Source organism: Coregonus clupeaformis, chromosome 20 (genome assembly GCF_020615455.1).
Source record: "Coregonus clupeaformis isolate EN_2021a chromosome 20, ASM2061545v1, whole genome shotgun sequence".
Taxonomy (NCBI): Eukaryota; Metazoa; Chordata; class Actinopteri; order Salmoniformes; family Salmonidae; genus Coregonus; species Coregonus clupeaformis.
In genome coordinates this window covers 54,634,410-54,646,347 of record NC_059211.1, presented here as the reverse complement: position 1 = coordinate 54,646,347, position 11,938 = coordinate 54,634,410, and the positions used below count along the sequence as shown (strand labels likewise).

The window sequence follows — 11,938 nt, the reverse complement described above, 5'->3', positions numbered from 1 at the left end:
GAGAGAGAGAGAGAGAGAGAGAGAGAGAGAGAGAGAGAGAGAGAGAGAGAGAGAAGAGCTCAGAAACTTAACAGAGCTTCTGAAAGAAAGATACTTTATCACTGTTAATCCCCTTGAATCCTTCTATCTGCTTCTTCCTCCTCTTCCCCTCCTACTCTCTCTCTTGCTGCAGAGAGACTGTAGTGGGGACCCTATGGTGTGCTGTGTCTAGGTCGGACCCTGTCTGTGTGGTTTGGAGCCCAGACAGAGGCAGGCTGAGAAGTGGCTAGTCTCTAATATCAGACTGCAGCACTACGACTCAGACCACGCCAGCTGGCTCCTCTCCCTCCCTTTCTTCTCCTCCCCTCTCTCTCTCTCTCTCTTTTATTCTCTCTCTCTCTCTCTCTTTTATTCTCTCTCTCTCTCTCTCTCTCTCTCTCTCTCTCTCTCTCTCTCTCGCTCTCTCTCTCTCTCTCTCTGTCTGTCTCTCTCTTTTTATCCCTCTCCGTCTCCTACACAAACACTATCACTTTGTTATTTTTGTCTCTATTCCACCCCATAATCCCCCCCTTCTGAAAGATGGTTCATACAGTGGGGAAAAAAAGTATTTAGTCAGCCACCAATTGTGCAAGTTCTCCCACTTAAAAAGATGAGAGAGGCCTGTAATTTTCATCATAGGTACACGTCAACTATGACAGTCAAAATTACAAAAAAAAATCCAGAAAATCACATTGTAGGATTTTTAATGAATTTATTTGCAAATTATGGTGGAAAATAAGTATTTGGTCAATAACATAAGTTTCTCAATACTTTGTTATATACCCTTTGTTGGCAATGACACAGGTCAAACTTTTTCTGTAAGTCTTCACAAGGTTTTCACACACTGTTGCTGGTATTTCGGCCCATTCCTCCATGCAGATCTCCTCTAGAGCAGTGATGTTTTAGGGCTGTCGCTGGGCAACACAGACTTTCAATTCCCTCCAAAGATTTTCTATGGGGTTGAGATCTGGAGACTGGCTAGGCCACTCCAGGACCTTGAAATGCTTCTTACGAAGCCACTCCTTCGTTGCCCGGGCGGTGTGTTTGGGATCATTGTTATGCTGAAAGACCCAGCCACGTTTCATCTTCAATGCCCTTGCTGATGGAAGGAGGTTTTCACTCAAAATCTCACAATACATGGCCCCATTCATTCTTTCCTTTACACGGATCAGTCGTCCTGGTCCCTTTGCAGAAAAACAGCCCCAAAGCATGATGTTTCCACCCCCATGCTTCACAGTAGGTATGGTGTTCTTTGGATGCAACTCAGCATTCTTTGTCCTCCAAACACGACGAGTTGAGTTTTTACCAAAAAGTTATATTTTGGTTTCATCTGACCATATGACATTCTCCCAATCCTCTTCTGGATCATCCAAATGCACTCTAGCAAACTTCAGACGGGCCTGGACATGTACTGGCTTAAGCAGGGGGACACGCTTGCACTGCAGGATTTGAGTCCCTGGCGGCGTACTGTGTTACTGATGGTAGGCTTTGTTGCTTTGGTCCCAGCTCTCTGCAGGTCATTCACTAGGTCCCCCCGTGTGGTTCTGGGATTTTTGCTCACCCTTCTTGTGATCATTTTGACCCCACGGGGTGAGATCTTGCGTGGAGCCCCAGATCGAGGGAAATTATCAGTGGTCTTTTATGTCTTCCATTTCCTAATAATTGCTCCCACAGTTGATTTCTTCAAACCAAGCTGCTTAACTATTGCAGATTCAGTCTTCCCAGCCTGGTGCAGGTCTACAATTTTGTTTCTGGTGTCCTTTGACAGCTCTTTGGTCTTGGCCATAGTGGAGTTTGGAGTGTGACTGTTTGAGGATGTGGACAGGTTTCTTTTATACTGATAACAAGTTCAAACAGGTGCCATTAATGCAGGTAACGAGTGGAGGACAGAGGAGCCTCGTAAAGAAGAAGTTACAGGTCTGTGAGAGCCAGAAATCTTGCTTGTTTGTAGGTGACCAAATACTTATTTTCCACCATAATTTGCAAATAAATTCATAAAAAATCCTACAATGTGATTTTCTGGATTTTTTTTTTTCAATTTGTCTGTCATAATTGATGTGTACCTATGATGAAAATTACAGGCCTCTCTCATCTTTTTAAGTGGGAGAACTTGCACAATTGGTGGCTGACTAAATACTTTTTTTCCCCACTGTATGCGCAATAGAATCCAGTAATAAGGTTTCCTGAATAAATACTTCACACTAGCCAGTTTAGTGTGTGAAGTGAGTTTAGGCTGTGTTGAAGCTACTCACCCCTCCCTTCTCCAGCCAATCTAACAGGGTGTGTGCTGTGTCCATGGGGACCTGTCTGCTCATGGAGTCATGCTCCTCCTGGTCCACCTGGCCCTCCAGGGCTACCCTGAGATCCTCTACCAGCTGCAGCACCCTGATGTTGGGGTTAATGGCTGAGGTGAGGGCAAAGGTGGGGGCAGAGTTCGAACCCTGGGAGTGGTAACCCTGGGCCCCAAACTTCAAGAAGGCCTCGCAGAACCCTCCTGCCAATAAAATGAAATAATTTAGATTCAAGTTATGGTTAGGGCACAGATCATAGGGGCGATACAGCCATCAGAGCCTTAAAACTAGCTATCCCAGAGTCTAGCAATCCATTTTGACTTGTTTTGATTTTCTGAAATCAGATTACTATAAACTGTTTGCTGTTGACTATATTGTATGTGACTGCTCGACAAACAGGCTGTTAGGATTGCTGAGTGAAAGTATTATGTGCTGATGAATATATCATGCCAGTTTGAATTTCCAATGTGAGTCACTGAATACATCAACATAATGTGTGAAATAATTGAAAACATCCAACTGCTACCTAGCATAACCACTGGAGGGCACCCTCCCACTACAACGCTAGCTTCAACAGTGCCTGAACGCTGTCAGCTTTGAAAACTCAAGTGTTCCCTATAGGGATATTGTAGGGACATTGCATGGTGTATTGACTGCTTCTCTGAGTAAAGGCAGTGTGTCAAAGTGCTGTGCTCTGATGGTCTTCTAAATATTGCACTAGTCTGCACAGATATATATATTCATGATCTCATGTCACCTTAGCTGTAGGCCTATTACAGGAATTGTTAGCATTATTAGCAATATGTTAGCCTGTATGACCATCTCTATGGGTGATGTCACGGTTTTCTCTGTCTTGCAGTGTACTGGGGGTCATTAGCACTATGCTATCTCTATTATTAGAGCCTTTTGTCTTGTGCCCCTTACAGGAACCCCAACAGAGTCATCTGATATCCTGCTATGGTTATGACAAACAGTGGTGACTGAAATGTATCACCCCTGTAAGAAAACATGGAGAGCTGAACAATATGGAAAGAGAGCTAGTTATAGAGTGTGGTGGACAACTACAGACAAGGATGTTGTATTTGTCTTTCTTGCTAGCACTGATTTTGCTGATAGCTGCTTTATTGAGGAACGTTTTTTTCATTCTATGACATTGATATGTGGTTGTTTTATCGACCTTAGTTGAATGCACTGACTGTAAATTGCTCTGGATAAGAGTGTCTGCTAAATGACCAAAATGGAAATGTAATATAAATGATAGAGTATACATGGAATAGATCAGGTGGGGGAAGAAGAGAGGCAGCGTAAAAGACTAGCAGAATGGTTGATGTACAGTAGCCTACTGACAAGGACCATCTATTCAAAACCTGCTGAGTTTCCCCCAGTAAATCTGCTCTAGTTGGAACAAGCTTAATCCCAGTATCTCAAACTTCAAGATCCTAAGAGGAACTTTCCTTTCATCATTTCAACTAAAATCCAAAGTACACAATTTATTTTGATTATGCTTAGAAAGAACTGAACAAAATGTAACATTCCTACTCTAAGTTAATATATTTAAATCTCAATGAAACCTTCAAGACATTACCAAATACCAGTCTAAAGAGAGCAGTAATTGCAAGCCGGGTTGTCTTTGAGGAGGTCTTAATGAAATAGAAGCTTACCAGCGATAATGTCATCCATTTGCTCCAAGGCTGCCTCCAGCATGTGGCTGGCATCTGACGCCATGGCAACGGGCTACTTCATACACTGTTACTCACCGGATCACCATGCACCGATAGGAGAAATTGAAATAGAGAAAGCGAGAGAGAGGGAGAGGGATGGAGGGAGTGATAGTAGAGCCGGAGAGAGAGACAGAGAGGAGCAGAAGGGAGGGGAGTAAGAGATGGGGACAGTTTTCAATCATGTCAGACAGATTATAATCAGCATTCAGTTGACTGGAGCTTTAGGGAGTTCTCTTTGCCTCTTAGATCTATTTACAGCAAAACAACAACAGCTGCCCCAGCCCTTTTTCCCATATACATATCCTCCATGTACAGTGGGGAGAACAAGTATTTGATACACTGCCGATTTTGCAGGTTTTCCTACTTACAAAGCATGTAGAGGTCTGTACTTTTTATCATAGGTACATTTTAACTGTGAGAGACAGAATCTAAAACAAAAATCTAGAAAATCACATTGTATGATTTTTAAGTAATTAATTTGCATTTTATTGCATGACATAAGTATTTGATCACCTACCAACCAGTAAGAATTCCGGCTCTCACAGACCTGATAGTTTTTCTTTAAGAAGCCCTCCTGTTCTCGACTCATTACCTGTATTAACTGCACCTGTTTGAACTCGTTACCTGTATAAAAGACACCTGTCCACACACTCAATCAAACAGACTCCAACCTCTCCACAATGGCCAAGACCAGAGAGCTGTGTAAGGACATCAGGGATAAAATTGTAGACCTGCACAAGGCTGGGATGGGCTACAGGACAATAGGCAAGCAGCTTGGTGAGAAGGCAACAACTGTTGGCGCAATTATTAGAAAATGGAAGAAGTTCAAGATGACGGTCAATCACCCTCGGTCTGGGGCTCCATGCAAGATCTCACCTCGTGGGGCATCAATGATCATGAGGAAGGTGAGGGATCAGCCCAGAACTACACGGCAGAACCTGGTCAATGACCAGAAGAGAGCTGTGACCACAGTCTCAAAGAAAACCATTAGTAACACACTACGCCGTCATGGATTAAAATCCTGCAGCGCACGCAAGGTCCCCCTGCTCAAGCCAGCGCATGTCCAGGCCCATCTGAAGTTTGCCAATGACCATCTAGATGACCCAGAGGAGGAATGGGAGAAGGTAATGTGGTCTGATGAGACAAAAAATAGAGCTTTTTGGTCTAAACTCCACTCGCCGTGTTTGGAGGAAGAAGAAGGTTGAGTACAACCCCAAGAACACCATCCCAACCGTGAAGCATGGAGGTGGAAACATCATTATTTGGGGATGCTTTTCTGCAAAGGGGAGAGGACGACTGCACCGTATTGAGGGGAGGATGGATGGGGCCATGTATCGCGAGATCTTGGCCAACAACCTCCTTCCCTCAGTAAGAGCATTGAAGATGGGTCGTGGCTGGGTCTTCCAGCATGACAACGACCCGAAACACACAGCCAGGGCAACTAAGGAGTGGCTCCGTAAGAAGCATATCAAGGTCCTGGAGTGGCCTAGCCAGTCTCCAGACCTGAACCCAATAGAAAATCTTTGGATGGAGCTGAAAGTCCGTATTGCCCAGCGACAGCCCCGAAACCTGAAGGATCTGGAGAAGGTCTGTATGGAGGAGTGGGCCGAAATCCCTGCTGCAGTGTGTGCAAACCTGGTCAAGACCTACAGGAAACGTATGATCTCTGTAATTGCAAACAAAGGTTTCTGTACCAAATATTAAGTTCTGCTTTTCTGATGTATCAAATACTTATGTCATGCAATAAAATGCAAATTAATTACTTAAATATCATACAATGTGATTTTCTGGATTTTTGTTTTAGATTCCGTCTCTCACAGTTGAAGTGTACCTATTATAAAAATTACAGACCTCTACATGCTTTGTAAGTAGGAAAACCTGCAAAATCGGCAGTGTATCAAATACTTGTTCTCCCCACTGTATGTGGCTTTTGGCTTTAAATGTTCCTCTCATTTTGCGGGCGGAGTTCTTGCCATTGTCAGCAGTCCTATCCACTTGGGATGGGAGCGCAACCTTGGCATTGTTTGTGTTTGTGTTTTTCTTCAAGTACTCCATTTGTCTTCCCTTTATTTCTTTAAGATGTTCTCGTTAACTTCATTCACAGGTTCGGAAGGTAACTGAACTAAATGACTATCGCCCCGTAGCACTCACTTCTGTCATCATGAAGTGCTTTGAAAGGCTAGTTAAGGACCATATCACCTCCACCTTACCCGACACCTGAGACCCACTACAATCTGCATACCGCCCCAACAGATCCACAGATGACGCAATCACCATAGCACTGTACACTGCCTATCACTGCCTGGTACAACAACTGCACCGTCCGCAACCGCAGGGCTCTCCAGAGGGTGGTGCGGTCAGCCCAACGCATCCCTGGGGGCACAATGCCTGCCCTTCAAGACATCTACAGCACCCGGTGTCACAGGAAGGCCAAGAAGATCATCAAGGACCTCAGCCACCCGAGCCACGGCCTGTTCACCCTGCTACCATCTAGAAGGCGGAGACAGGTGCATAAAAGCTGGAACCGAGAGACTGAAAAACAGCTTCTATATCCAGGCCATCAGACTGTTAAATAGTCACCACTAGCTGGCTTCCGCCCAGTACCCTGCCCTGAACCGTACTCACTGTTACTAGCCGGCTACCACCCAGTACTCTACCCTACACCTTAGAGACTTATATTCCAGACTTGCTCGTTCTAATACAGGGGTGTCAAACTCATTTTAGCTCAGGGGCCACATGGAGGAAAATCTATTCCCAAGTGGGCCGGACCGGTAAAATCATGGTATATATAACTTAAAAACAACAACTTCAGATTGTTTTCTTTTTTTAAATATTATCAACATAAAACATAAAGCTGGAGCCTGAGGACAGTGTGTCCAAAATAGTACAAGCACAACATCACTATTAATCATAAAACACCTGAAGTTTATTTGAAAATTCTGAGGACAAACAACACACAAACACACAATGCCTCAGTGATTCACATAACTGTTTCACAGATCACAGAACTATATCAGGGTGTCATTTCTCAGGCAGAAATGTAGATACAAATACTGAAATCCTGTTCCCCAAACAAGTGCAAGAACCACAGAGTCAAGAATAGGTTAAATATACAAATAAAATAAAATCAATTAAAAACAATAGCACATCAACATAAAAACATATAAACATAAAGCTGGAGCCTGAGGACAGTGTGTCCAAAAGCACAACAACACTATTAATCATAAAACACCTCAAGTTATTTGAAATTCTGAGGACAAACAACACACAAACACACAATGCCTCAGTGATTCACAGAAGTATATCACAGAACTATATCAGGGTGTCTCATGCAGCACTTTAAGTGGGGTTGCATAGTTTATTTGACTCCTGATACCTGGCATCTTTTAGCTTTCACCAGAGCATCAATATCAGGCGTCACATCCTGAGTGGCAGCCAACTTCAGGATGTGATTCAAGTGCTTGTGCGTGAGCCTTGAGCGCAGCTTTGTTTTATTCATGACGTTATCCATCTTTAATGACTTGCAACACAAAGCCTCCTGGTGCAGAATACAGTGAAAAGTCCAAAAATCACGTCCTCCATTTGCAGATTGCACTTTCTCTCTGAACTTTGTCACAACGCCTGCTTTTTTCCCGATAATTGAGGGCGCACCATCTGTAGCCAGGCTGACAGCGCGGGACCAGTCCACTCCGACCCTGTCCAGCGCGCCGACGAGTGCAGTGAAAATATCAGCTGCTGTCGTTGTATCTGTCATGGGCACCAACTCCACGAACTCCTCGGTGACGGTCAATGTGTCATCAACTCCGCGGATGAAAATGGCCAGTTGTGCAAAATCTGTAATGTCCGTGCTTTCATCAATTGCAACCGAAAACGCAATAAATTACTTTACTTTTTGCTTCAACTGGCTGTCCAAATCCACTGAAAGATCGGAAATCCTGTCTGCAACTGTGTTTCTTGTCAGGCTGATATTTGCAAAAGCCTGGTGCTTTTCAGGGCACACAATCTCTGCTGCCTTCATCATGCATGTTTTTACAAATTCACCCTCACTAAATGGTTTTGAAGCCACTGCGATTTCATTAGCAATGAGGTAGCTAGCTTTCACTGCAGCGTCACTGATGTCTCGGCTGTGAGTAAACACAGACTGCTGTTTCTTCAGACCCACCAACAGTTCATTCACCTTCTCTCTTCTCCGCTGTCCTTGAAAGTTGTCATATTTGTCGGCATGAAGACTCACATAGTGGCGACTGAAGGTTATATTCTTTCAGCACTGCAACATGCTGTGAACACACCAAACATACAGCTTTCCCATTCAATTCCGTGAATAAATAGAAGGATGACAATTTTTCTTGGAACACTCTGCACTCTGCGTCCACTTTTCTCTTTTTTGACAGAGACATATTGGGGCAATGAGGGTGCCAAAGCACATAATGTTAAAAGTAGAAGCCGTAATAAATATCGCGGGCAAAACAAAGTAGCTCATACGGACTGGCTGCACTTGCTTGACCTATTTGCTCTGCCCCGGTATAAACAGTTTGCTTGCTTAACACAATTGCTATTGCGCCATCGAGTGGACACAATTGGAACAGCAGTTTATTTTATTGAAAAATTGCAGCTCATTTTTATACTTTACAAAATCATCTCGCGGGCCGGATTAAACGCGTTTGCGGGCCTGATCCGGCCCGTGGGCCGGACGTTTGACACCCCTGCCTTAGATAGTTGGCAAAATTACATATAGGTTTCCTTGCCCTGTAAGTAATCTATAGACAAGGAGGTGCTTTGGATTTGGTTACCTAGTCGTCGACCACTAATTTAAGAATTTTTCATCTACATTAAATAATAACTTTAATTGCATGTTTTTCATTTTCTGCATTTATCATTTTTAAGTGTGCTGGAGTCTGGTGTAGCAGGTAAAACTCCCAACCCTTTGGCGATGGTGGTTTGATCTCCATCTCAGCCATTCCTGTCTGTGCCCCTCTCTGTCCTTTCCCCACTTTACACTTGGGGGAATTGTCCTATGTGGACAGGAGCAAATTGAAATGTTTCTAACAGAAGAGATATGAAAACCATATGGATAACCATGGCAGCAACTGAAAATGAGAACTTTGGAGATAAAGGGGAAACTATCTGAACAAAGGTTATGGTTACACACTTCTCCAAAGTGTTCACAGTTCCTATGTCATTTCAATGCACTTTTCTGACTTAACCTCTACAGGATCGGTGTCCCGTATACGGGACAGTTGAGCTAACGTGCGCTAATGTGATTAGCATGACTGTTGTAAGTAACAGCAAACTTTCCAGGACATAGACATGTCTTATATGAGCAGAAAGCTTAACTTCTTGTTAATCTAACTGCACTGTCCAATTTACAGTAGCTATTACAGTGAAAAGATACTATGCTATTGTTTGAGGAGAGTGCACAACAACAAAAAACTGATCATGACAACTGGTTTGATACATTCACCTCTGAAGGAAAAGAATGTACTTACGTTCAGTAATCTTACTCTGTTTTTGTCATCCTAAGGGTCCCAGAGATAAAATGTAGCATAGTTTAGTTTGATAAAATCAATTTTTACATTCAAATGTAGGAACTGGGTTCTACAGTTTGAACCCCTGCTGTCTCTGGCTCCACACCCACCCCGACCGGCCAACTGAAAGTTAGTGTATAAGCTAATGAGCCATCATGTATGACATTCCTGGGAGTGTGTAAAGTTACATTTTGTATTGCCATATAATTTTTGTATGTTCTCTATAGTTATATACTTGAAAATGTATCAATTGACCAATTCGGCACATTTGGGCAGACTTGATACAAAATAGTCCAGTATTGCAATGATTCACTGGATCAATCTGAAACGTTGCGCACACTCTGCTGCCATCTAGTGGCCAAAATTTAAATTGCGCCTAAACTGCAATATTATATTGTGGCCGTTCTCTTGCATTTCAAAGATGATAAAATAAAATGAAAACGCATGTTTTTGTGTTTGTATTATCTTTTACCAGATCTAATGTGTTATATTCTCCTACATTAATTTCACAAACTTCAAAGTGTTTCCTTTCAAATGGTATCAAGAATATGCATATCTTTGCTTCAGGTCCTGAGCTACAGTCAGTTAGATTTGGGTATGTCATTTTAGGCGACAATTGAAAAAAAGGAAAGAGCCTTCATCTATGAGGTGCTTTTTTCTCCTAGCTACTCCATGGGGGAACTGAAGCAAGCTCACTTGTAGTTTTTTGTTTGGACACAGCCCTGCATCCCCACCATCACACAATTACTGTTGTTGTTTACGCAATCCAAAAACAGTGCATTACAAATCTCAATCTGGGTCAGGTGGGCATCATTTGAAAGCTTATTCTGTTGCCAACATGACTTGCTAAGTTATAAAATATGATCTTACAGTTTAGGCTTCCACAAGGCACTTCAGAGAAACAGATAGTAATATTGGTGTGCATGGAATGGAGTCATGAGTGCATTCAGGTGCGTCCCGGGTATGACGCCATGTCATCTTTGTACTTTACATCAAACCAAGCAATCATACATTTTCTGTGAATGACATGTTTTGTTATGAGGATATATGAACATTTGGACTCACGCCTGTGTAGTTTGCTTGTATGAGGTCAAAGCGGTATTTATTACAATCCTCAACTTCTCATATTTCAGAACACATTGAGTGCTCTTGGTTCACAGCATCCCCCTCACTCAGTCAACAACAAAATGTGCAAAAGTAACCCAATTTGCAGGAAGGATGGCATCTTCTTTTTGCGGGTGCTGCTCCCACGTAGAACGTCTGTCAGTTGAATCCAATACAGCATGTTACTGTAGAACGGAGACCCTGTGCTCTGACATCATGTACAGCATGTTACTGTAGAGCCACTGTGTTCCAACTTAAGCGCTTATCAGTGACCAATCTGCCATTTTCAACCTGTTTACGGGATGAAGTGTAAAGGGTAAAAAAATGTTTTAATGAACTTAGCTACAGTATTGCTTAGCTAAATGAGCTCAATCTCTTGGCTAAATGACTCAATCTCACTTCAGATTGACTCCCTGAAAACTGAACTGAAGTAGGCAACCTGTAGTAGGTCCTTGAAAAATGCAAAGAATATCGGAGCGCAACCATTCTCAAACAATCATTTGCTAGCCAATGACATAAAAATAACAATTAGACCAGACGTTTGCCTGGTACATCTGGACAGTACGACTGGTACCAGGAGATAAACGTGTGGCCCAGTGAAACTATTTTGTCGTCCAAGAGAAAGAAAGAATCCACCTCATCTGTCATAAGAAAAGATGGAAGAGGAAAGGTGTTGTGGTACAGGACTCTATGATTAAATGTCTCTATGGTGGAAAGTGTAAGCATCTCAAAGACACAACAATGCCTCTGTATGTTCTGTGGTCCAACATGCGCAGAAAGGGTTGAACATCTGATCAACTTTGCAGCTACAGTGGGGAAAAAAGTATTTAGTCAGCCACCAATTGTGCAAGTTCTCCCACTTAAAAAGATGAGAGAGGCCTGTAATTTTCATCATAGGTACACGTCAACTATAACAGACAAAAATAGATTTTTTTTCTCCAGAAAATCACATTGTAGGATTTTTAATGAATTTATTTGCAAATTATGGTGGAAAATAAGTATTTGGTCAATAACAAAAGTTTCTCAATACTTTGTTATATACCCTTTGTTGGCAATGACACAGGTCAAACGTTTTCTGTAAGTCTTCACAAGGTTTTCACACACTGTTGCTGGTATTTTGGCCCATTCCTCCATGCAGATCTCTTCTAGAGCAGTGATGTTTTGGGGCTGTCACTGGGCAACACAGACTTTCAACTCCCTCCAAAGATTTTCTATGGGGTTGAGATCTGGAGACTGGCTAGGCCACTCCAGGACCTTGAAATGCTTCTTACGAAGCCAC

The 11,938-nt window shown here is 42.8% G+C and overlaps 1 protein-coding gene across 1 annotated transcript; it reads right to left on the bottom strand.

Moving 5' to 3' along the window:
* Window positions 1–2,229: 2,229 nt before the first annotated feature.
* Window positions 2,230–4,237, bottom strand: LOC121532875 (liprin-beta-2-like). The gene is made up of 2 exons (XM_045205586.1): window positions 3,971–4,237; window positions 2,230–2,512 (listed from the first exon to the last, which is right to left on the bottom strand). Exons 1-2 carry the CDS (start codon window positions 4,032–4,034, stop codon window positions 2,247–2,249), a joined length of 330 nt encoding a protein of 109 aa, XP_045061521.1. The 5' UTR covers window positions 4,035–4,237; the 3' UTR covers window positions 2,230–2,246.
* Between the last annotated feature and the right edge of the window lie 7,701 nt (window positions 4,238–11,938).